We start from the raw sequence: 25,965 nt of genomic DNA, 5'->3' as shown, positions 1-25,965 counted from the left end.
GGTCTTCCCCCATCCTCCTGCATCTTGTTCTGACCCTGGGTGTCATCCCCCTGGCACTTTTTTAGGGGTAGGACAGGGCCGAGAGAGAATCGGAGAATAGCGGGGATAGCCCTTATAACTTGATGACCGCCTGTAAGGCAAAGCAATCTGAGTCCACAGGCGCTGGGGTAATAATACAGCAATGTTCATGGGTTTATTTCCCATAACTGGCTGGAGCCCACGGGGAAAAAAAAAATCCTTTGGTGTCCCACTTAACCAGTCTCATGGCTCTAGGGTGGCCACAGGAAGGCCCTGCAGATAAAGGACACGTGCTTAAAACTAAATTTTTGCCAAAACGGTACTCTCTGTGTTAAAGAACGTAGAAGAAGACTCACATCGCCTTACCCCAATTCCTAGGAAGCTGGGGGGGGCGGGGGAAAATATCTGTTAAGCAACACTGTCAGGATAAATTCAAGGGGGTTCAAGGAGCGCAGGAGAGCTGTAAACCATGTGTGTTGGGGGTTCGAGCAAAAGGGGCCAGGAAACAAATGACAGCGTCCCTGAACTTCTCCCTCTGCTGCTCAGCGGGATGGTCAGATGTACCTCTGTGGGTCCTGTGGACTTAGGTAGGGTTTTCAAGACTGAGAGCGGGCCCTCCCTTAAATGTATGTACGAAGTTGTTAACTCCTGAGCACTTGGGAAAGACACGCCGCACTGAAACTGCATAAATGTCCCCCACCCTCACCCCCCCCCAGGCCTCCTGAGGGTCCACCGGCCACCTGGTGCTCAGGTCGAGAAAGCGCTCTGGCGCCAGGCCCGTACCTCTGGCGTTGCTTTCTATACCAAACCCGACTGCTCTCACCCTCCAATCGCGGACGTAAAAACTCAAAATAGAATCCACTCCACGGCTCTGGCGCAAGACAGGCCTCCGATCTCCTGCACTTTAAGAAACGTAGAGAGCTGACTGAAGAGCAGAGTTAAGAGTGTTTCTTAGAAGAGAAAAGTGTTCTCCCCGAGGAGGTACCTGGACATCATGAGACGGACTCAGTGCACTTCGCAGACCGCTGCAGTGGCTGCTGACCCCCGGGCTGGGTCAGCGCGGGGCACGACGGGCTCAGGCACCCACGGCAGGCACCCAATCGTTCTTGGACTCTGATGGTCCCCTTATCCCGCTCAGGGGAGTAAGGACAGCCGCGTCTAGTCTCCTGAGGGGTGGCCTACTACAGTGGTCATACGTGGACCCCATCCTGCCTCGCCCCCGTGCGCTACGTGGTCACTTTACTTCTCTGGGCTTCAGGTTTTGGCTGTCTGTTAAATGGGGAGAATAAGAGATGTATAAGATGGAGGGAAGAGAGCCATATTCTACGACTCCTGGTCCAGTCACACCAGTCAAGCATGTACTCATGTTTTAAACTTTTTATTTGGAAATAATCTCAAGCTCACAGATGCCAGCACACGAGCAGCATATGGGAACCCCACATAACCTTTACCCAGATTCACCTTCTGTCAGACCCTGGCCCCACCTGCTTCTGCCATTCGCTTTCTGTCACGTGCACTTTTTCACATGCACACGCTTACTCGACACCTACGTGGTCACTCACGCTCCAGACACACACTCACATTCAGATAAACACACATACCGTCCTTTGTTGGGTCTTTGGGTGGTGTTCTGTTTGAAAACAAGGACGTATCGGAGGGTGGAAGGTTCGAGATGAAATGGAAGCCAGGGGGCCCTTGCTCCTTGGTGGTGGGTCCATTGCTCCTCTCCCTTCTCCCTGCCTCCAATGCAAACAGCTAGGGCTCAAGTGCCCTGGCTTAGGGATGAATTCATATATGGACAGGGACAAGAAAGAGTACCTGATACAGAAAACAGTCGGTTACTCGTTTCTTTAAACAACAAAACCCACAAAAAAACAACAACAAAGCAGTTATATGAACCATGGAAATAGTTTTATTATACAGAATTTTTTTCGATAATATTTGTCATAATGGGTTCTCCCTTATGAAGTTGAGAAGCACTGCAGGTTGGCATACGGCTATCGGAACATTCAAGAATTCTACACAAAATCTAGCTTCGTGAGAGAGGTCAGGAGGGAAGAGCTGCCCGTCACCCTCTCGGGAGAGGCCAGGTGACCTCTGTGAAGCAGGCCAGGCAGTTCTCCATGACACCAAGCCCCTAGATGATGGAGCTTTCTCCTGAGTTCCAGTCCCCGATATTCCCCTTTACTGCGCGCACGCTGGTCTCATCAAGGCACTACCGCATGTCACAGTGACTCTACTCCCATGTAACCTGAAGCTAGGAAGAGGAGACGCACTCAAATAGAGTGTGGTGGGGAGGGGGGTGGTTGCACCAGGATTCCCTCCCTGTAAGGAAGACTAAGCTGTCATCATGGTACCATGCCACCCGCCCCTGCCCCCCACTGAAGGAATGCACCACCCGCACTTATTCCCAGGTGCTCTGTGGGGTTCCAAGCAGTCACATGTAAGAAAGACGCCCTTTCCCATAGGCTCTATCTTAGGGGTCTCTCCCTGACATGGCCCAAGCTCTCCAGGACTGTGACCCCACAAAGGCAGGAAAACCCTGCCTGCCTCCTGGGTCTATCTGTCCCTGGTTAGCTTCGCATTCCGCGCAGGGAAATGGTGCCACTATCCTATCACACGTTTAATACACTAACCACCACCTCCCAATGGGCCACACCAAACGGACAGGCGCTTATGGGGTGCCCAAGGAACGAACAAGCCTCTTTGCCGTCCTTTTCCTTTCCAATTCTCTTTGGGTCAACCGAACGAACGAATTTCCACTCCTGGGCTCCAGGCATACACGCAGAAGGGAAACAAAGGCTGGGCCGTGTGCGGGGGCAGGCAGCAGAGGGTGCCAACCTGGGAGGAAATTCACAATGGGTTCTCCACACAGATGTGGGAAGAGCCCTGAGATCAGGAGCAACAGGGCTTTATTAGTCACGTGGTCTGGGGCAAGTCACTTCCTTTCTGGGCCTCGGTGACTTATCTGCGAAAACAAGTAAATGCCACCTGCACCTACAGGGCTGAAAAAAAAAAAAAAAAAAAAGGCTAGCGCTACTTATACGCTCAACTTCCCTGAACAAGACAAAACCTTGTTGGGATTCACCGACTTTGCTTTCCGTGTGAAGGAGCTGCTTTCGTCTTCTCCTGTGAACACAGAACCACCCAGGCCCGCGGTTCCAGTGAGAAAGAGCCCAGATGCTGCTCTCGGCAGTGAGAGGTGCACACGCCACACGGGTGCGCGGCTCATACCGCCTTCTTCACAATCTCTAATCCGGACTGCGTAATCCCGTGAGAAAGCTCTCTGGTTGCATCCCCTCCGGCTCGCCAAAGGCCATCGAGCTCCACCCTCAACCCCAGTTGGTCTGTCATATCTGATGGTATGAGTTACAAAGACAATCCCCAGACAGAGGCCGTGTGGCAGGTTTACAGCCAGCTCGCAGGTGTGGGGCAGGGAGCACACGTGTTATGGGCGCCGGTCCTCTCCAAGCCGTGTGGGCGATCGAACACGCACCGAGCACAGAAAACTCTTCAAGGGAAGGCAGTAGTGTGTGGGGCAGGGAGGAGGAGAAGGGAGGTCGAGGTAACAGAAGCTGTCTCTCCTTCCTCTCAATCACAATCTTACTCTGTCCAAAGTTACCCGCCCCCACCCCCCAGCTGGGCAGGTGCATAAAACCATTTTGACTAAGCCGCCGGGCCCATGGTTGGCAACTTGAAAGGCAGAGGAACAGTCTCCATGGATGACGGTGCATGTGTCCAGGGCTCGGAGAAGGATGACGGGCATCTCTTTCGAGCATTTCCCCGCTTGCTGGGGGCCTGGGGGGCACAGGAGAAGCGGGATGGTGTCCGCTTGGGAGAGGGGGGACTCCCAGCCTGATCACACCTCTAGGGGAAGCCTGAACCCCGCCCCACCCCCACCCCGGGCCCACAGCCAGTTCTGCTCCCTAGCCTAGAAAGGCCAGCGATTCACACTTTGTTTTTCCGCTTCCCTTTGCTATACATTATAACACGACTAGAATGTGGTGTAAATCCACCTGGAATGAAAGGGTACCAGTATTCATCTTGGTTTCCTGGCCTGTCACCCATAGCCACTTCTAAGCCTAAATAAAGCCAGGTAGTCTGGCTTTTTTTTTTTTTTTTTTTTTTTTTTTTCACGGATCATAACAAAATCCTAAACGGTGGCTGGTTTCATGGATGGACCTGGTAACCTAACTGCCCAAGCTCACCTCTGGCTTTAAGTATGAAGGGAAGGGAACCTACAGGCCTAGCAATGACATCCATGGTAAATGCCACGTCTTTGCCACCAGCTGGGCTTCAAGCCCAATGACCAGGATGAATAGGAGACCAGTGATTTAAAGAGAGAGAGAACACTAACACTTCGGGGAGGTGGGGGGGGGGGGGTTGCCTTGGAAGTAGCTGCAGAGAGGTATATAAAGGGGGCACAGTGTGTGGGGACCAGAAGTGGGAAAAACCATTTCAAATGAGCCTGGGGAAGTGTGGCTCACTCTCCCCACCCCTGCTGCCTTTCCAGCAACTCAATCCAACAAGTATTTATTGAACACGACACTCCCCATCTGCCCTGGCCCTCCCTCTGCAAAAACACTCAAATCTGTTCAAGCTGCAGGGTGAGTTCCATTGCACTTGAACTTGAAACATGAGGTGCCTACCTTTTAAAAAGGCAGGCACACAATTGCAGCAGGGGCTGAAGGGCCTAAAGAGATCTGAGAAAGTGAAGAAACACAGCTGACCAGACAGGGCCACACCAATGCCACTTTGAAGGGAAGGGAAGAGAGGAGAGTAAATGCTTATTCACCTTAGGTGAGAATAACACATTGGCCCAAGTTAAAAAAAAAAACTTACTAGAAATATCCCAGTAATTCTCTAATTAACCCTACCTAACACTAATATTCCTTATTCTATGCCTTCCTCCTGCCTGGCTTGGTACTTATATTCACTGTGGACGTGTTAGTAATTTGCGCTTGGAGGTCTTATGGTTAATCGGACCTTTGCCTCTTAGGAGGTGAGACCACAAGGCTCTCGTGCATGTTTCATTTAGGATCAGATGACAGGGGATTCAGGTAACAGAGCTGGGGGTAGACTGGGCCTGCGCTGATTAACATAGTTCCCTCCACCTCCAAGAAAAGCCACCCTCCATTTGCAAGATAGGGGATTCAGGGCCCGAGAAGAGGCACCCCAAACTTATAACTCTGCCCTGCCAAATATTGCCCATTCTCTAAGAGCCACATTCGGGCAGCCACACAGAAGATTCCACTGCCCTGATCACAGGCCCTGCTGCTTCAGATCAACCAAAGCCCCCAGAGGAATCTTCCCAGGCCTCCCCCAGCCTCCCACCCTTTTATTAGGGAGCTGGAAGTAACAATTGTTCATGCGCAGGCAATGCTGAGCTCAAGGCACTCCATAGTGCTCAGTGAGCAGGGCAGGGTAAGTATCTGTCTGCACAGAGCCCAGACTTCAGTTCCAGGTTCCTCAAGGGCTGGAGCTAAAAGATTCCCTATCATGAAACACTTTGATAGCATTCTTCTCAGTTCGTTAAATCCACCTTGATTGGCTGTAGCCTTCTGACACAGTGAAAGTGAACCGAGGCTCTTCGGGTCCTGAGGACAAACATTTAAAAGACTCCCGAGTTGGGGCGCCTGGGTGGCGCAGTCGGTTAAGCGTCCGACTTCAGCCAGGTCACGATCTCGCGGTCCGGGAGTTCAAGCCCCGCGTCGGGCTCTGGGCTGGTGGCTCAGAGCCTGGAGCCTGTTTCCGATTCTTTGTCTCCCTCTCTCTCTGCCCCTCCCCCGTTCATGCTCTGTCTCTCTCTGTCCCCCAAAAAAATAAATAAAACGTTGAAAAAAAAAAAAATTTTTTTTTAATAAATAAATAAAAGACTCCCGAGTTGAGCACGCAGCTTTGTAGTGACCCTGAGGAGAGGTTTGTAGGAGAGAAGCAAAGCGCCGGGAAGAGTTTTCAAACCAGGAGGTTTGGTGGGGACCATGAGCTGGAGGCCTGAGTGCGGGCAGCCGGCGGTAGAGAAATTCCCTCCATACAGCTGTTCCCAAGAACAACGAGCCCTTCACAAGCTCCTCACCGCTGGAGAGGAATTGGAGCCACGGTAATTATAACTTCAAATATAATCCAAAACTCTTTTCTCTCAGAGATCAGGATTTGGTTTTGACCTAACAATGTGAATAGATGCGGCTCGTGTTTGGTTAATTCATAACCCTGCAAACCAAATAATGGAGCCCTCTGTGAAGATTCAACCTCAGGCAGGGGGAAAAGTGGCCCAAGGTCTCCCACTCATCTTTTGGCGGCTTCCACGTCCTCCCGACTCCTGTTCTATCCACCTCAAAGTGGGGTAAAACTTACTAACAAACCCAAGAAGGGATTGTCCACTCTCACTCAACCAACGTGCTGGTAGGTACCCACCTTCTCTCTAGATTGGGAAGGAGACACCAGGTTTTCCCCTTGCAGCCCCTGAGAGGGCTCCAACCTGCCTGTAGAATAAGGATGAGCCCAGGTATGACTAGGAAAGCATTGAGCAGGGCGTCAAACAGCACTTGATAAATGGGATTGTGTCAGCCAGACTGAAACAGCAGACCTGCCCCCACAACATATCACACTTTGAAGTGTGAATCCTTATAGCACAAAGGCTCTATGTGAGAAGCGTAAAAACCCAGAGGAGGATGCTCGCTTTGTTTTCCTTTTTTAAAAAGTAATCTCTACAACCCAACGTGGGGCTCGATTTCACAACCCAGAGATCAAGAGTCACGCGCTCCACCAACTGAGCCAGCCAGGGAGCCCCGAGGACGCCTGATTTCTAACACTTCCATTAAGACCAGGGAAATACACTGAGTGATGTATATAGAATGGTTGAACCATCTTGCACAGCTGAAACTAATATAACCGCTGTATGTTAATTACACTTTCACGAGAAAAAAAGAGTAAGATCAGGAAGAACGTGGCCATGGTGCCCATGACACCGTTCGATATAACGTAGCCAAAAAATACGGGTAAAGTGTTCTCCGCTATTAAAAGCCCCTCCCCCAACCACTTTGGCAAAACTCATGTGGCCACCGCAACTGGAAGTTTTCCGATCCCACCCCAAATTTTCTGCAGATCTGGCTGCCACTTGGAACCAGAGAGAAGCATGTCCTCTTACCACCACACCCCACTTTTGTTCTCACCCCTCCTCCACTGACCTCAGATGGTTTAAAAGTATCCTAGCTCTACGTTACGTGAGCGGGGAACTTCAAACATGCAGAATCCTTTGCGATCCAAAACACCAAAGAGCACTTTGACCCACACTCCTTTGCGTACCAGAGGGATAAAGCAGTGAAGCAACCGTGGCCCCCAAATTTCAAGGATGCCGTCACCGGTGATATCATTTAAGAGAGACTTCCAGCAGTGCCTTTTGCTGACCGTGTGCCTGGTGTGGGCAAAGCTGTCAAAAGCAAGTAAGCAGCATCAGGCTAAGCGGTGTTTAAACGCTTCCCAGACAGAAGCTGCCTCCATCCCAGAGTTTTCAAGAACAGCTGGAGCTCTTGAAGGATTTTAAGTGCACCCCCAGGCTTCAGTATAGCAAGGTGGTTCCTTGGCATAGAAGAATTGGGATTGCTTCTGGTACCAGGGTCCAGAAGGACCAGGAATTGATGAGGGCTGTCTCTCAAGGTCCCTAATAAGGGACCTCCTTTATGTGGTTCCAGACCTATCTAAACACCCATCCCCCAAGGACTAAGTTTCCAAAGCACTGCAGGAAAGGAGTTTAGATAATTACCGATAGCATTGCTAATAACAATGCGGCCTTATATTCACTGACACGGCCATCCAGGAGAAACCAAGTGGACATTTGAAGTAAACCCATCCTAACTTCCCCGTGGGGAGCCAGCATTTAGGGCAGCCATGACTACCGCCGGCTGTTCATAAAGAGAAAAAGGGGTGGAGAAAAATCCCAAACAGGAGATAAACCTAAAGTAATTTCCAACGAGTGAAATGCGTTCACTGCAGTGGTTTCCGAGGGGGTACGAAGGGAGGGGGTACAGCATTTGCCTAACAGTCCAAGCTTTTATGTAAATCCAAATTAGTTTATGTCCACTGAACACATGCCACCTGAAGACGGCGGCGGGGCGGGCGGGCAGTGGAGGGTAGAGAGCCTCCATTCACACGTGCTGATCTCCCACAAAGACTGAGAACTGACTAGAGGCAGATGACCCCCCCTTTTCTTTTCGCCTAAAATATGAGTGGGAATACAGGCTTGTTACCTTTCTTTATCTCCCTTAGAATTTTCTGAGAAAGTATACGCTACATGTATTGAAATTGATCTTTATGTAGGAATAATGGTGAGGAACATTGTCTAAGACAAAGGTATCCCAACTTTTCCTACAAAAGTGCTATGATAGTAAATATTTTAAGCTTTGTGAGCCTTATGGTCTCGATCACAACTAGTCAACGCTGTCACCATGGTGACAGACAACACTAAAGAAAGACCAGGGCTGTGTTCCAATAAAACTTTATTTACAAAAACAGCAGAGGCCTGGATTTGGCTGCAGGCCATAATTGCCAACCCTGGTTGAAGAAGGTTCTGATGGGCACCGGAGGTACACAGGGCGACACTTGGCTCCCCCAGCACCTAGCTGGCCCCAGTAATTCTTCTCCGCTAGAGAAGAATTTGCAAAGCTGGATTAAACATTATCTTCATTCTAGAGATATGAGACAGAGACACTAAGCAGGATAGGGAAGACTGAAACCCAGAACAGTTCACCTCCTAGTCCCGTTTGGTCCATCAGTGGTCGTGGAAGACATAAAAGTTAGCAGCCTCCAGTTGACATGAGAAGCAAACGAGAATTTAATTAGAGGGGGAACTGCCATAAGAAATGTATCTTGGGTATGCTATTCCCCACTGGTTGATCTTAGCTTTCTTAGAGTTGACCTTCATTTCCTCTGGGCTTTCTTTTGCCTTCCGCGCTGCTAGCCCAGGCTCAGAAAAGAAAGGAAGCCGTGTCCTGCACTTTATGAAGACATCCTTATGGATGAATGGCCACAGAAGTAAATCCTGTTCTTTACATCGTCACCCTGTGTTACAAGGTCTAACTATCTCGTCAGGAACACAACAGGGTGGTGTGGGAGAGAGATAACTGCACAGCCCTGAACGCTACGTCACCTCGAGGTGGGAAACAAACAGTGATGACACCTGATTATCCCGGAAACCCTGTCCCAGCTCACGTGCCCGTTTTCAACAGCTGGGTCCAGAGCCCTGTTTAGAAAGCTCATTTTATTTTATTTTATTTTTTTTAATTTTTTTTTCAAACGTTTTTTATTTATTTTTGGGACAGAGAGAGACAGAGCATGAACGGGGAGGGGCAGAGAGAGAGGGAGACACAGAATCGGAAACAGGCTCCAGGCTCTGAGCCATCAGCCCAGAGCCCGACGCGGGGCTCGAACTCACGGACCGCGAGATCGTGACCTGGCTGAAGTCGGACGCTTAACCAACTGCGCCACCCAGGCGCCCCTAGAAAGCTCATTTTAAAAGATGAGGGAATACAAGCGCAGGAGGAGGCCCTGAAATTCTGAAACCTGCAGTACTGGTTTTCAGACCAATATAGGTTTTGCTCTTTGAAGCCTGAAAGCAATGGGTTTGGCCAACACTGCTCTCACCTTGGCTAGGTGGAGGGAAGGGTGACGATCAGCGGCGGCAAACACTGATGGCACCTTCTGCTAGTAAATGGCAGAGCCCGGATCGTAAATGCAGGAATTCTGGCACCCAAAGCCAGGAGGATTCTCTTAAGGGTTTATGAATGCAAGGCGTTTCCTCCTATCACACATACCCTACTGGCCTAGAGGAAACCATTTCTGCCACTTCTCAAGTGCAAGATATGGAAACAATCTGAATGCACATAGATGGTAAAGTTAACGTGTAGAAGACCTAATGTGCTCCTAAACCAAAGGCCATACACGTTTCCCTTAACGTCTACTCACAGAGAAGTCCACAGGCCCAGACCACTCCTTCCTTCTACCTTTCCTCTGTCCTGCCTCGCTGAAAATCTATACATAATCCCACCAGATACCAGATAATTGCCTCACGAATGCCTCTGGGGTACGAACAGGTGCAGAATTTACCCATCAGCCCAAACCCATACACAAGAAGCCACTCAACGCGCCCTAAACCGCGCAAAAAGTTACGCAGAACTCTAGCTTCCTATGGTTTTTACCAGGATCTTAGGGCCCGTGGCCTTATAAAAAGAGGCCATGTAAAGAACCCAGGTATCCAAACCTACACTCTTCTTTCCACAGCATCCACCAGTGCTTCTGCCTTCAGTGTTAGTTCTGTGGTAGACACAAAATAACTGCTCTTAAAATACGATCGCTACCAGATTTCCAGCTACTGCATAGGCAGGCCTTCTGTGGATTTCTACTGAAAAGTGACTAAGGCTCCGGTGCTTGCTGTTCTACTAACTTCCCTGGACTCCAGGGAAGTCCAAACAAAACCAACAGGTTTGTAATCTTGTGGTTTGCTTTATGGCTCAAGATAGGCATGAGTTTGGGCATTGCCCTGCTCTACGCTACCAGATTCTAGGCATACTTTTTACTAGTTGGTCACCATCTTGCTGCCAGATTTGCCCAAGTTTTCTGTGTTCCAAGATGCAGTGTTAACATTCACACTGCCCATCCAAAAGAGACTTGGACTCTCAACTTCAGAGACCCTCTTAATCCCGTTCCTATCTAGAAAGGCACTGTAGCAGCTATAATTTCAGGAGGGGGGGAGTGTGGCAATGAGGCTTAGTAATCACAAAAAGCTCAAGAAACTCTGGTGTAGAGAATGTCATTAACCATTAGACGGCAGAGACCATGCCTTCTGTACGTTTGGTAGACTCTGAGGCTTTGGAAGTGTGCAGTGATCTTTTTCACATCTGGTGTGAATCAAGTGCAAGCCTCACTTTCCACTTATTGCCAACCTCCTCATGTAAGTGGGTTCCTTTCCCCATTCCTAACTGCCTGCCTTTGTGGGGGATCCATCACAGCTTTGAGTGTGAAAGCAAGGTTAATCTTGATCCTCCCTAGCTTCCCCACACCCACCACACCAAGCTGCTCTTAAGGCACCGTCTCAGTGCTGTTCAGAAAATGGGGGTATTTGCCACACTGTACTTGACTGTAGCCCTCACCCCACTGCCACGTTGGCTGGCAATGCCTGGGACAAAAACAGCCTTGGTGGGGGTAGGAGGGAATGGCAGGGGGCAAACTGCCCAGGCTCTACACACACACACACACACACACACACACACACACACACACACACACACGATGCTTGGAATGAGACAGCCATATTAAGCAGGTCAATGATCTGGGAGCATACAACTTGTGGGCCACACCAAGAGGAATGTAGGGAAATCGGAGCGGAGCGTTTGTACCGTAGTGAACGCCGTTAAACTAACTTATTCCAACGGCTCGGATGAAACCAGCTCCGGGAAGTGGCATAAAGGGAAGTGCACGTGAAGGGCTGGGGAAAGGAACTCCAGAGCTGTGGAGCGGGATGCCGGGGCCAAACTCAAGTTGGAGAAGTAACACATGGCTCCACGGGGCTCTCCTCCATGCCCCTCCCCCTCCCGGTGCAGACGTCCAGCGCCCACCGGCTCCTCGCTCCAGCGCCAGCCTGCACAGGGCGCCCCCTTCACGCGCCACTCATTCCTTCCTCACACCTCGCTGCCACCCCTGCGTCTTCCACTCACCCCCACACGACACCTCTGCCCACTTTTCGGTTACGCCCCCAAAGCCAGCCTCCGTCTGCCATGTCCCTCCCCTCACCTCCCGGCCCCGACTCCCCGCACACTCTGTCCCAGCGGAGGACCCCAGCGTTCACCGCTCCTCGCTCTCGCCGCCCTCGCAGACTTTGCGCGACCCCCTTTCTCTCCCCTCGCCCCCGTCCACTTCCCCCTCACGTTTCTCCCCACACCCCTCCCCCCGTCACGCGCCCCCCCTCCCCCAACGACTCCTCCCCCGGTACCCGCTCCAGGCCCGGCTCACCTGCGCGGCCACCCCCGTCCCGGCGCTGGTGCGGCTGCTGCAGCTGGAAGGGGACCGTGGCCCTGAGCGGCTGCAGCCCAGCCCGGGGGGAGCCGACGGGGGCTGGGGGAGAGCAACCCCGCCGGAGCCCCCCGGCCCCTCCGCGCCCCGGCCCCCAGGGACCTCCGCCTCTGCCGCCCGCTGCGGCCCCCGCCATCGCCCGCCCGACAGCCTGCCTGCCTCGGCCCCACAGCGAGCCCCACACAGCCCCCCAACCCCCGCTGCGGCTGCTTATCTGCCCTGCGGGGCGGAGACCGGCCCCCTCAGCCCAGAGCTCTCATTGGCCCGCATACCCCCAGACCCCTCCTCCCAACCAATTCGCGGCTTGTTCTTCCCTTTCTAGAGCATGACTGGTCGATATGCCTAGCGATCCAACCTTAGACCCCACCCTCATCCCACCCCCTCCCGCTTTCCTCTGCCCGAGGGGCCGCTGATTGGTCCGTCCGGAAGAGGCTGGTTCTCCAGTGCCACCAATGAGAAGACGCAGAAAAGGGGAGCGTCACACCCCAGTCCCAGGTAGTATGCAAATACTCTGTCACGTGACGTCAGGCTAAGCGGGGGCGGGGCCGGGTGTAAGATGGAATCAAATACTAGTGAAATCATTATGGGGGTAGGGAGGAGTGGTCAAACTTCCAGCAAATGAGCCCGGCAAGCACCAAGAAAGCGATAAGTTCAAAAAGCATTACTTTTGATTTAACCTAAAAATATGAGTTTTGAGTCCTCATAGGATCGCAGTGCTGCTTGCAAGCTCCAAAGTAAGAGTCTACACATTAATACAAAGTTTGCATATATTTGCATGCGATTTGCATTATATTCGTGCACTTAATGCCTACCGTGCCTCATGTGACACCCACATTTGTCTTTCTCCACGTTTCCAAGTCCCTAGCTGGTGTGGGTCCAACCCCCCCCCCCCCAAAAAAAAAAAAAAAAAAAACAGCTGCTAGCCTGTAAATTATATTGAGACTGAAAAGGAGCCGGGAATTTCCCTTCAGAGCCGTCCATTCCAAGTCTAACTCAGCAGAGTGGAAGGAACAAAGTGAGAAACTTGCCCAAATTTGCACAGTGACTCCATTAGCAAATCCTGGTCTTCCCAGTTCTATGCTCTCTGACCTACAAGACAAAATGAGATGAGACGGTCCCCGAAGAGGATGCATGCTTTTGTAAAAATCAATGCTATAGTATATATGAGGATATTTGGGAAGGAAACAGCATTTCAGTTACTATTAAAAACTATTACTCTTCAAAAGAAAAAAATATTACACTTGGTATTTATTAACTGTTTTGTTCTATATATGGAAAAAGCAAAAGGCAATGAACCCTGGATTGTCTGCGATAAGGGACCACACAAATAATTGGATAATTCCCTCCAGATTTATATTTAGCTATGAATTCTATTTTTGATCTTGCTGCAGATTTATCTTTCTATTTCTGTTTTTGCCCACTTTAATGTTAAAATGAAGGTATTCCCTGAAGCCATACTAGCTAATCAGAGAAAAGGAGGTAATCTGGGAGCATCCTACAAGGCAAGGAGAGGTCATTCTGTGATTATGTATTGAAAACAGATAATACCCAAAGTGGAAATTCAAGAGTTGGTTGAATACTAAAATCAGTTTACATACACAGAGCAAACTGAGGCAATGGAACATCGGAAGCATGGTTTTCTTTGCAAAAAGTATACTCTAGCGGAGCTGAAGGGTATACTTCAAGATCTGGCATTTGAAATCTTTTTTATTGGCTGGGAAACGCTGTAATCCTTTTCCATGAGGAAGACAACTTTAACACAGGCAGATAGGAATGAACAAAAATTGATGAACTGATAAAAAAAAATCAGAGTCTTTATAAACTTAACTCAGTGTTTTAAAAAGTGTCTTGCAACCTATAATATTCCTCAATTGCAATTAGTTCCAAGTCTTCATATTCTTTTCATCATTTTTTTTTTTTTTACATTCTCCTGACAATCTGGAAGAAGAAAACCATAGATTTTTATTAGGGAGCGAGTAAGGAAACTAAGGGCCAAAAAGGTGAGTCCTTTTGATTTCTAGCTCAGATTTTTATCAGATCTTATGGAACCGCCCTGTCCCACACCTCCATTAACAAAATCAGTAATGGTAGCAGCTAACATTCACTGTGTTTCCTTCTCTATGTCAGGTACATGTTAAGTACTGTGTGTTCATTCTCTCGTTTAATGCTTGTTATCACCCCTGTGAGATGGGTATCATCTCTGATTCAGTGAAGTTTCAGAAAGAAATAGCATGCCCAAGGTTACTCAGGCAGCCTGACTCTGCAGTTGAACTATTCTTGTAAAACTTTCTCATGAACACAGATGGATTACTACTTATCTTTTACATAAAGAGTCTCCAAAGATGCAAATTTGGGTGAGATGTTCAAATCAACATTTTCCTACTACTTTATAGCTTTCACATACATCATCTCATTTAATTTGCACCACACCCCTGTAAAGCGGGAAAAAAAAAATGCAGACATTTTGTCCCTATTTTACAGGGACGAACCTGAACCTGATTCTCAGTAGCAGTTGTTCAGAGAATAGAGCGCTCTTGATATTCCTTGGTACCTGGGGGACTAACTCTGAGTTTCCAGGTAAATGTCTAAGTCACAGGTATTAGATGACTTGTTCAAGATCATTCACTCAGTAAATGGCAGACCTGGGACTTACATCACAGGTCGTTTGACTCCAAATTCAAGTACTTTCCCAACCAACTCAACTTCTAGACCACTGGCTGACCTAACAGCCAAAGGATGGTAAGAACCAAAGGATGGCCAGTTGGTCTCTTGAAATCTGTTCTCGCCTGACAACATATCCCGTTTCTGGACCCCTCAACAAGTAAATTCTCAGACAGTTTTAGGAGATGATGAGTGATTTTTATTGGTTGAGCCATACAGGATGTGTTAGAGGTTAAAGCCCTGGGATGAGGAAGCTTGAAATACTTTGGGCAGGTGGCTTCCTTTCTCTATGCAAGCATCACCTCTGCTCCATTAACCTCGAAGAGTTGTTCTAAAGATAAAATGGCACAGTATTGGAAGATGCATTCTTCCCTTGGAGAGAAGGGTAATGTGGGCAGTCTCAAGGACGTGGTGTTTAACTTTTGTTCTAAAGCCGAGGTACCAGAAAATGAGGGCCCGGACAGTGGAAGAAGAGCTAGCGGAGATAGTGTAGCTGGAGAATTGGATCTTCTGAGGCCAGAGAGTCATGGTCCTTCTTGATAAGTTGTTGGCAGACGACATTCAAGCTGACCTAGCTGAAGGAGTGAGAAGGCAGGCATAGGAGATCCCCGTCCGCTCCTTACTCAGGTATCACACCCAAGCAGCTGTCTCTTATTCCCTTTTCTATCACAGATAGCTTCTCCTGGCACGGGCTTGATGGTGAGGATAAAGACCTCATCTGAAGATAAACTCTTGTCTCTTTCCTCCACTGAGAGAAACTATGGCTTTGGGGACGCTGGGTGATGCTACACATATCTTGCCGATGCCTTACAAAGTGTCCTCCAGCTTGCAAAAACAAAACAAAACCTTTGTGACTGTCCCCCCATCGTCCTTGTCCACGCGATTGTCATTCATTAACTTACTCATCACAAATGTATTCAGACAACGACTCCGTGCCAGACACAGAGCTTGGCACTAAGGAATGACCGTGATATTCGGAGACACGCTCCCTACCCTGGAACTCACAACCCAGCAGGCCTGTATGCCGAAATGGTCCTGGGCTAGACGCTATTCCGATTGAGACATGATGTGGCTCCTGCTTTCAGGGCCTTTCGGTCAGAGGCAGGCACTCAAAACCAGCAAGAGTGGAGGATTACTTACGCAAAGCAGATCAATAAATCGTTTCTCCTCTATAGGAGACTTAGTTGCCTCAGAGGGCTCCAACAGCAGATGCTCGGTTCCTTGATCCCAACCTACTTTGGGGATGTCCACAGTTGTCACAAACGAGGACTCAAAGAATTGGAGTCACTTTTCCTACAGGAGTGAGTCAGAGGTACAGCTACTCTCTGAGCAGTCCCCCTAGGGCTTGGAGTCTTTTTTTTTTTTTTTTTTTAATTTTTTTTTTTTTAATTTTTTTTTTTCAACGTTTATTCATTTTTGGGACAGAGAGAGACAGAGCATGAACGGGGGAGGGGCAGAGAGAGAAGGAGACACAGAATCGGAAACAGGCTCCAGGCTCCGAGCCATCAGCCCAGAGCCTGACGCGGGGCTCGAACTCACAGACCGCGAGATCGTGGGCTTGGAGTCTTAAAAGTTGCAGGAGTCTGAGGGAGTACCATGGGCAAAAGGCTGTGGGGAATTCCGGCCGATGGGAGGATCAGCAGGGAGGTGTTGTCCTGCTGATTACTGAATTAGGAGAAGGCTGGCGTCCTCAGAGCCAAGAGAAGCGTTCTAGTTTTGAAGGTGCTGTCCAGCCCTAATTCCAGGACACCTTGACCCTCACTCACCCTGAGCGTTTTTGCCACGGTTACCAACAAGAATGGGAACTCCAGATTGCCGTTTTTACCCTCCCGAACCTGTAGCGGTTCAGGTTCAAGTAGTTCAAGCAGTTCAAGCAGGTTCAAGCAGTTCAAGTAGCAGTTGTTCAGAGAATAGACGGCTCTTCGTATTCCTTGGTATCTGGGGGACTGTCTCTGAATTTCCAGGTAAATGTCTAAGTGCTTCCTTCTCTGGCCTTCGGGTTCCAAAATAATAAAACAGAAAATCAGATGACGCAGATACACAGTGTCTCTTTCCGACCTACCTCCTTTCCTCAGCCTCTGTCTGAAATGTCAGGCCCGGCTCCTCAGGGAACGAGATCCTGAGGAAATGGGGTCAGAACTGAAGGAGCAGAGCGGCTGGAAAGGGGTTGGGAAGGAGGGTTGAGGGAATGAATGAGGTTATGGGAACGAGAGCAGGGAGGGGGTCCCAGCCCTCCACACCTCTCCCACTCTGGTGGCCTCTCTCTCTCTCTCTCTATCCCTTCCCTCTTACTCCCAAGGTAACTAGATGGCCTGGATTTTGACCTTCGGTACCGTGTCTGACACATTTCATCCTTTGCTGCGGCCCACCGCTTCCTGTCTTCCGGCTTACTTCTCTCGCTTGCTCACTCGCCTTCTTTCGGACCGGATGACATTGACTCCTCCGTTCTTCGTTCCCCAATCTGGGAATCAGATTTGCCTCCGAAACGGCAGGCTTTTTAAAAATGAAGATTCCTTATCCTTAACAACATAGGATATGGTGGAAGTCTTCAAACAGGGAGAGGGTAAATAAATGTGGGATCAGAGACATCAACATTTTGGAATGCTGGTCCTAGGGGCACTCCATGGAAAATACAGAGTAGATTTTTTTTTTTCATTCTACGGATGGAGAAATGGATGCCCAAGACAAGTGGTCAGAGGCCACTCAGAAAAGCAGACACGGGGTAGGAGACCAGGGCTCCTGCATCCCGTTTAGTGTTGTCGGAAAACATAAATGACTTTTGAGGGAATTTAGATAGAATACCATTCAGCAATAAAAACGAACGACCTAGTGATATGTGCCGCAGCATGCATGGACCTCAAACACATCGTGCTAAGTGAAAGCAGCCAGATGCAAAAGACTACATAGTATGCGATTCCATTTATAAGAAATGCCCAGAAAAGGCAAATTTATAGAGACAGAAAGCAGATCAGTGGTTGCCTGGGACTGGGAAGGGAGCAAGGGTTGCCTGAAAACGAGCACGGTAAAACTTTTTGGTGTGATAAAATGATCTAAAACTGGAATGTGGTGACGGTTGCATGAGTCTATAAATTTGCTAAAAATCACATGATGATACATATATAATAAGTGAATTGGTGGTATGTAATTTATCCCTCAATCAAGCTGTCTCCAAAGAAAGGAGTTAGATATGTTTAAGAGTGAGGGATCTCTAATATGTGCCAACTCTGCTAAACCTTTTTAAAAAAATTTTTTTAATGTTTATTCATTTTTGAGAGAGAGAGAGAGAGAGAGAGACAGAGCGTGAGGGGGGAGAGGGCAGAGAGAGAGGGAGACATAGAATCCCAAGCAGGCTCCGGGCTCTGAGCTGTCAGCACAGAGCGTGACGTGGGGCTCGAACTCATGAGCTGTGAGATCATGACCTGGGCTGAAGTTGGACACTTACCTGCCTGAGCCACCCAGGTGCCCCAAACCCTGCTAATCTTTTAAGGGAATGTCTCGGGAACCAGCGCTACCCCCACGATCTCCCTAGAAGGTCACTATGAGAGACATAAGATTTGGCTCTTTGGCCTATGGAACACCCAGGCTGGCATTTTTCATTTTTTACAAATGTCCTCCTCTCTAAAATAGAGAAGTTTCCTAAAGAGAACAGGTGCGTCTCACTCATCGCTCTTATGGCCTCACCAGCACTGTGACCGGCATGCAGGTCGTGCCTCTCAAAAAATGACATGAATTCATTCATCCAGAGGCACCTGGATGGCTCAGTTAGTGGGGTGCCCAGCTTTGGCCCAGGCCACGGTCTCCCAGTTCATGAGTTTGAGCCCCACATCAGGCTGTCTGTTGTCAGCGCAGAGGCCGCTTGGGATCCTCTGTCCTCTGCCCCTCCCCAACTTGCACTCGCTCGAAATAAATAAACATTTAAAAAAATGAATTCAAATGAACTCTACTTCTGCCGCGTGCTGCTGTGTCACGTGACCATGGGCGCCTTGGGGTACCATTTGGCTTCTAGAGCAGCACCTTGGTGGCAACAGGTTGCTTCCCTCACACCCGGACCTCCTCAGAGATCAAAGCCTTTGGAGAAGACAGGTTGGGTTACGTACACTCCCGGGTGACTGTGGAGTCTCAGCTCTCTTTATTTTTTTTAAATATTTTTGTTTTTTTTTAAAGTAGTTGCTATACCTAACATGGGGCTCGAACTCACAACCCCGAGATCAAGCATCACGTGCTCTACTGACTGAGCCAGCCAGGCGCCCCTTAGCCCCCTTTAGATTTCCCTCTTCTCTTCCCATATACCTTCTTCAAGTTGGCCTCAAAAATACAATCACCCCCGGGCAAATAAGCTACAAAACCCTAAACATTCTCCATCTGATTGCACATCCAATCCCTCTCCCTGCCCCTCGCACCATGCTCCAAATCAGGCATCAAGTGTCATGAAATCCAAGTGAAAGATATGCTAAATATAACGGAAGGAAGGAGTGATTGGAAAGTCGGTCTGTAGTCTGATTTCCTTCTCCCCAGTTCTGAGCAAAGGGAAACGTTTGCTCTGGTATTTCTTGCCGGCAACTACTGTGAGCCACTGCAGCCAGCAGCGGTGAGACAGCCTTGGCTGTTTAAGCGATGGATTATTTCTCCAAATGATCCCTCTTGAGTGTTTCTGATCACTCTTGAAAGTTGGGGCTCAACGTCCTGTAGACCGAAAGGAGTGAAGCCTCCAGGTTTTGTGAGGCCTTAATGCTTGTCATTGGGGCGTTCCTCTTTAAGTTACAGAGTAAAGACATTAGAGAACCAGGCACCAGGCCCTAGAAGGTTCTATACAAATGAGGGGCTCTGACTCTTAAAGTTTCATTAGCTTTATGGTAAACCCGCGTCTGACTCAGAGAGTGAAGTCCGGTTATATCCCGTCCAATTCTTCAAGCCCTGACTGAATTAGGTATCTATTCCTGGTTTTTCCTGTGGATATCCTGTACCCAACACATGTATTCCACAAGATGGCTCTGGCTCAACAAAATGGCTTTGGCAGCTGAGTCTATCTAATGAAAAAGTTCCAACGGGCTGGATGGACACTCCTTCCATTTAGTGACTCATGGCACTTAGAATCGCCCTCTGTTCAGAGTAGATGGTTTCTCCTGCTGTGCATCATGGAGGGTGAGGAACTTGTGCTCAATTCTGGAAGCCCCTGATGGCTCCAAGCCTCGAGGATTTGTGTTGTTGTGCAGCGGAAGGGCCTGGAATGTTCCAGTACATTCCACCAGTGGCCTTTGTGACCCCTGCTTCCAATCAACTTGGGCAAAGGCCTGGTAGTCTACAAAGTATCCTGTATTCTGCTGGGGTAGGAAGCAGCTCGGCCTTGCTTCTTCCATGCCACTCTGATAATATCACACAAGTTGGCACCTTCCTTGGAAGTCCCACCCAGAAGCTCTTTCCAATTCTTTGATCTCCTGGGTGTTGGCCTAGAATGTCAAGCCAGGGTTTAGAACCCAACCCTGCCGATTTCTCGGCCCCTGTACACTCAACTCTGAATTCTTCTGAGGACAGATTGAAAATCCTGGGATCCCTGAACCAGTGGTGGGCCTGCATTCCTCAAAATGCCCAAGAAGCCTGTACCACCTGTGGAGACAGTAACATCAGGACCCCCGGAAGGAAGGGATATAATCAGGATGCTAAAGGCCATGTGACCCTGCTACACAGCATAGAAGAAAACATCCACCTACTGTGTGCTTACTATAGGCTAGGTAATCTGTACACATAATCTCATTTAATTCTCAGCATTATTATACCCTATACAGTAGGTATAATTACCCCCATTTCACAGGAAGGAAAACTGAGGCTCTGAGAGGTTAGGAAATGGGTTGAAAGTTATATAGATAAAAGTGACAGGCCCACCTGCTTTTAAGGACTGTGTGTATAACCTGCCACTGGGCGCTGGGAGGGTGGGGGTCAGAGGGATACAGACCTATAGGTCCATCCCTTCCCCAGAGGCTGAAGGTCAGAGTTAGGAAAACAGGCCGGACCAGCCATGCCACCCATCAGACCACCTACTACCCTGCCTCCCTGTCACTTCCCCAGCCTTAAACTCTTTCAAATTCTGCCTTTGTTTATATCACAGGAAGCTGTGCTCAGAAATGATGGAGGTGAATCTGGCAGGTTCCAGCTGTTCCCGGTGTGGGAGTCGAACATTTTTTGGAACTTCTCCTTGCCAAAAGCGTGTCTTTCCTTCAGCGGACTAGCCTAGGATCAAATCCATTTGCTTCCTCCGAGCTTCCCAGCTTGGAGGAGGGGAGAGAGATGGGGAAGCTGGGGGGTTTCCATTTGGAGAAATGGGAGAAAATGAAAGGGGGTAGAAGGGCAGCATTGCTCTCTGATCAAGGCCTCCAGAGCTCCAGAGCCAAGACTCTTAAGAAATTTCTGTAGTGTGGCAGGTAAAGTGGGAAAGCTCTTTGTGGGGTCAAAAGAGAGGCGCCAAGAGGAGGCCCTGTGGAGGCCTCACCAGAGGAGGGTGGGAAGGAGGTCCTGGTAATTGATCCGGGCCCCGGATGCCTGCGTGGCTCTGATGGTTAAGAGTGGACTCTTGGTTTCGGCTCAGGTCATGATCTCACCGTGCGTGAGTTTGAGCCCCACGTGGGGCTCCATGCTGACAGTGCAGAGCCTGCTTGGGATTCTCTCTCCCTCCTTCTCCCTCTGCCCCTTCCCCACTCCCGTGCTCTGTCCCTGTCTCTCTCTCTTCAAAATAAATAAAGTAAAAGAAAGAAAAAAAAAAAAAAAAAGAATTGATCCAGGACCAGAAAAGTGTGCTTGAATTCTGAAACCGCCGTAATCAAAAACGAAAGGGACTCGCCCCTGGGACTCTGTCTCCCCATCTCTGGGGTGGGGGAACAAAATAAATTGCACCCTTGCTGGATTGTGCTTCCACGGTCACAACACACCGGCTACACCGCTTGCCCGGCCTGTCCGACAGCTCGGCGGGGAAGCGTGTGTTTGGCTGATAAATGATGAGCACCGTTGCCTGTTGCCCATTTTCTTTTCTCCCTGCTTAGTTTGCTGTAAACTTCTGCCTGGCAGGGAGCCCCCGAGAGAGGTGGGGTAAAAAGGGTCCTCCGGACAGTATTTAATACTCAGTGATTTATGGGCTGCTGGAAGGTGGGCAGGGGGTGGGGTGCAGAGAGGGGAAGCCCCCGGGACTAGCTGCCACCGTGACGCGTCAGCACACCATTGGCAAGAGTCAAAGGTATTTACCTGATACATGTGCCTTCGGTTTCAAGATACCCCTCCTGGGCCCTAAGACTCGGGTACCATCTGGGATGAGACGCGTGCAACTGGCTGGAATGAGTCTAATGGACATACATCCAACTCTTTAGCCTTTCCTGTAAGCCTCCCACTGCTGGGCGAGGGAAGAAATAAGTGAGGTGGAGAAGCTCAATGGCTGTTTTGGGAGGATTTATTTTTTTTTAACGCATAAGAATTCTTTTGAACCCTCCACGGCTCCAAGAAAAACTATTTGAAATGTCCCTGCTTAAGGGGCCAGGGGGTTAAGTGCCAGGGATGGAAGGCTAAATGCCAGAGATGCTGGTCGCAGGGATTCCTGGGACGGGGGCTAATGGCCTCCCTGCTGTGGGCTCAGGAATACCAGGCCCAGGCTTCGGTTGCCCTGAGAGATGCAGCCATTTTTACTTCTGACTGAAGGGCACCACCTTCTGGGATTTTCCCTTCTCTGGTGAAACACCAGAGTAGAATATGCCCAGGGGACCAACAAGGCATGTGCCCAAGAGTCTGGAGGGCCCTGAAGGAGATAACAACGTGAGGTAGGGTGAGGTCTGGGCTTTCTATAGTTTAGAGTTTGGCCCTTGCTGGTGGAAAGAAGATGCATTTTGTGAGAGCGCCTGGTAAATTACCCTTCGTAAGTATGATCTCAAAAGGTCAAGGGATGGGCCTTGAATAGCCCTAATGTCCCTGAAACAGTCTATTGTATAGCTATTGTCTATACATGTAAAGGAACCCTTCTTGGCCCTATTCATACTTCTCTTTCTTTCTTTCATTCTTTCACTCGGCCTTTGGGGTTTCCCAAGTGAATGACTGCTTACTACCTTATCGCCCTGACCCAAGACTACCCGCCTTTAAGCTCTAACAACAAAATAGCTCAACAGGCGTTTCTTGAGCTCCTACTATGTGCCAGGCATCCCACTACGTGCTAGGGATCTAGAGATGAACAACACACACGGTTCATTTCTCTGGGGGAGTCCACAGTCTAGTTTTCAAGAGATTTTCCTCTGTGCTGACCTTTGGGGATTTGGTAATCAAACCGGCATCTGACCCCTCTCCGTTTTCGTACGCATGGCTCAGACCCTCAGCCTCCGTCTTTCCAGTCTTTTAAAGTTTGTTTCATACTTAAAGTTTGTCTCCACTTTTCCGTTGCTAATTTGCATGACTTTCTCTGGACTCTGACAGGTCTTCCTTGGGAGCTGAGTGACCAGAATCAGGCACTGTCCTTTGTAGACAAATGCTATGTGAATGTGTGCGCGCGAGCAACACTACGTTTTCCGACTTCCTTCATTGGTCTGTTTGCCATTCTTTCAAACATCCAGGAGTCACTGAGTGCCCACTAAGCACCACGGTAGGTACTGTGCTGGGAACTGAGGTTGCAATGGTAGGTGAAACGGACACTCCCCTCACGGAGCCTTAAGTCTGGGGTGTGTGTTATGGGGATAGAAGATAAAGAATCCAAAAGGCACCGAAATAAACACACAATTACAAACTTGAGACCGAGGGCCGCGAAGAAATGTACAGGGTGCCTCAGAATGTCGAAATGGGGGCCTGGAAATCTAGTCTGGAAAGGGTTCCCTGAGGAAACGACATTTGACCCGAGATCTGAAGGAGTATGGAGGTAGGTAGAAGGGTATGAGGGAGAACATTGCGAGTAAAGTGCAAAGGTCCTGAGGTCGAAGGGACCAGCGTGCTCCAGTGGAACTGCAGGCAGGCCAGTGAGGCTACATACAGCACAGAGAATGAGGTTGTGTGGGATAAATGGAAGAAAGACCATGCAGGACACTACGGGCTAGGTAAGGATGCCAGTCTTTATTCTAGAGCAGCACATGAGGCAAATATCTCCGGAAGAGTGGCTCTTTTCCCCAGCTTACTAATGCTGCTTCTACTTATCTTGAAGGAGAACAGGAACGATGGTCTGAACGCCTAAGAACATTCCTGGTGTCCTGGCATGGTGTGGCTATGTTTGCCTGGCACTGGGGAGGCCCAGGACTGATAAGCCAGCCCCAGCCTGGCAGCCCTCAGGCCAGGGATGGCCCCTGCTCCTGTGGACAGAGGAGCAGGGGTGGAGGGTGGGTGGAGTGCTTTGCCTGAGCTATCAGCTCCACAGTGACGCTTGGAACAGCCCCAAGACTATGGCTCTTGTTCCTAGATAATTCTATCAGGTATACATACCCCCATTTAAATGGCCTGCTCGCCCTGCCACCCTTCCTGTACAGCTGTTCTCCCCACCTGATCTGGGGAAGGCCCCTGGATAAGAACTCTGACAGCCTAGAACCTGGGGTCTTGACCTGCTGAGTTCAGGCATCTGTACTGTCTGGAACTGTGTATATTTACACATCCTTGATAGTTTTCCACGGGTACTCCTGGAAGTCATGGGAGAAGAGGGTCATGGTGATTGGACTTAGCCTTTCTGAAGGCCTCTCCTTCCTTCCTTCTTGTCCTTTATTTGGAGAATGTGGTTTGGTGTAGTGACATCTACTGGCAAAGCTAGGCAGGTAAGCAAATGACCAGATGCCCACTCATCCTCAAGCAATTTCTAGTCTAGTAAGACAAATCATCCTAAGCCTCTGATATTGGTTAGAGCAAGACACGTTGGACCACGTACGTGCTGGTTTGCCTTAAATACAGAAATGTTCTTTCTAGTTGCGGTTTCCATCCCTCGCTCTGGCCAGCTGATTCATATTTGGGTACAGTTAGTCACAAGGCAGGCTGGGTAAGCATGTGTAAATGACTCAGAGGGACCCATTCCGAGCCCCCATTCCTGGGAAAGCATCTCCCAACAAAATAAAACGACCCACAGTTTACGCATGGCAAAATTCAGGGTCAGTTTTCATCCTCCTGAAGTTTGACTGGTTTGGGAAATGTTTTTCCCTGGGACTCAGTTTCTCCTAAGTCGCTGGGAAAATGTCGTCTACAGAACCGTCTTCAAGGTTCCTGTAGTTGGCTAAGAGGGACTGTAGTTTTAAAGTGGCTCCTTGACTCTTGCTGAGATAAAACAGAGTCTGCCTCCTCACTGCTTTAACTCCTGTCACCTGCATACTCTGTTCACCGTGTCGTTCTCTCTCAACAGCACGCATACTTGACTGAGAGTTGGCCCCTAGAGGTAACTGGGAAGCCAGAGCAGAGCAGGAGAAAGTACTGGACCAAGGATTACGAAGCGAACGGTCTGCGTTCTTGACACAACTGACTCTGTAACCGGATGTGGCTCGCACGAGGCATCTGTCTGTCTACCTGTCTATACCTCGTTCGGACTTAAAAAGAAAGTCATCAAGGGGCGCCTGGGTGGCTCAGTCGGTTAAGCGCCCGACTCTTGATTTCGGCTCAGGTCGTGATCTCGTGGTTTGTGGGACCGAGCCCTGCCCTGGGCTCTGCTCTGACAGTGTGGAGCCTGCTTGGGATTCTCTCTCTCCCTCTCTCTGCCCCTCCCCGCCTTGTGCTCTCGCTCACTGCCTCTCTCCCTGTCTCAAAAGTAAATAAAACAAACATTCCAAAAAGAAAGAAAAGAAAATCATCAAGGCCTCAGTAGGGAAATGAGTAATGAGTGGGATTTCATGGAAGAGGAAACAGAACTAATAAAGGGACACATGGAAGACTGAAGTATATCCTAACCAGAAATAAAAATCAAAAGCACATTGGAAGGGCGTCTGGGTGGCTCAGCCAGTCTGGCTCTTGATTTCCGCTCAGGGTTGTGGGACTGAGACCTGTGTCAGGCTTCACGCTGAACGTGGAGCCTGCTTAAGATTCTCTCTCTCTCCCCCTCTCTGTCCCCTCCCCTGCTAGTGCAGGTGCGCATGCTCTCTCTCTCTCAAAAAAAAAAATAATAAAAATAACTAAATAGGGGCGCCCAGGTGGCTCAGTCAGTGAAGCGTCTGACTTCAGCTCAGGTCATGATCTCACAGTTAATGAGTTCAAGACCTGCATGGGGCTCTGTGCTGACAGCTCAAAGCCTGGAGCCTGCTTCAGTTT

At 49.4% G+C, this 25,965-nt stretch overlaps 1 protein-coding gene across 2 annotated transcripts in view; it reads right to left on the bottom strand.

The window, feature by feature from the left end:
- The window catches only part of FAM117A (family with sequence similarity 117 member A), a 44,578-nt gene extending 32,326 nt beyond the window's left edge, over positions 1 to 12,252 (bottom strand). For both annotated transcript variants that reach the window (XM_030296940.1, XM_030296941.1), the window contains exon 1: positions 12,022 to 12,252. In XM_030296940.1, the coding sequence (XP_030152800.1) occupies positions 12,022 to 12,217 (196 nt within the window). In that variant the 5' untranslated portion in view covers positions 12,218 to 12,252. The remainder of the gene's footprint in view (positions 1 to 12,021) is intronic.
- Positions 12,253 to 25,965: the final 13,713 nt, after the last annotated feature.

The sequence above is a fragment of the Lynx canadensis genome, chromosome E1 (assembly GCF_007474595.2).
Source record: "Lynx canadensis isolate LIC74 chromosome E1, mLynCan4.pri.v2, whole genome shotgun sequence".
In the NCBI taxonomy this organism is placed as follows: domain Eukaryota; kingdom Metazoa; phylum Chordata; class Mammalia; order Carnivora; family Felidae; genus Lynx; species Lynx canadensis.
Note: the sequence above shows the minus strand (reverse complement) of the source record. Positions and strands in the feature narration are given on the sequence as shown.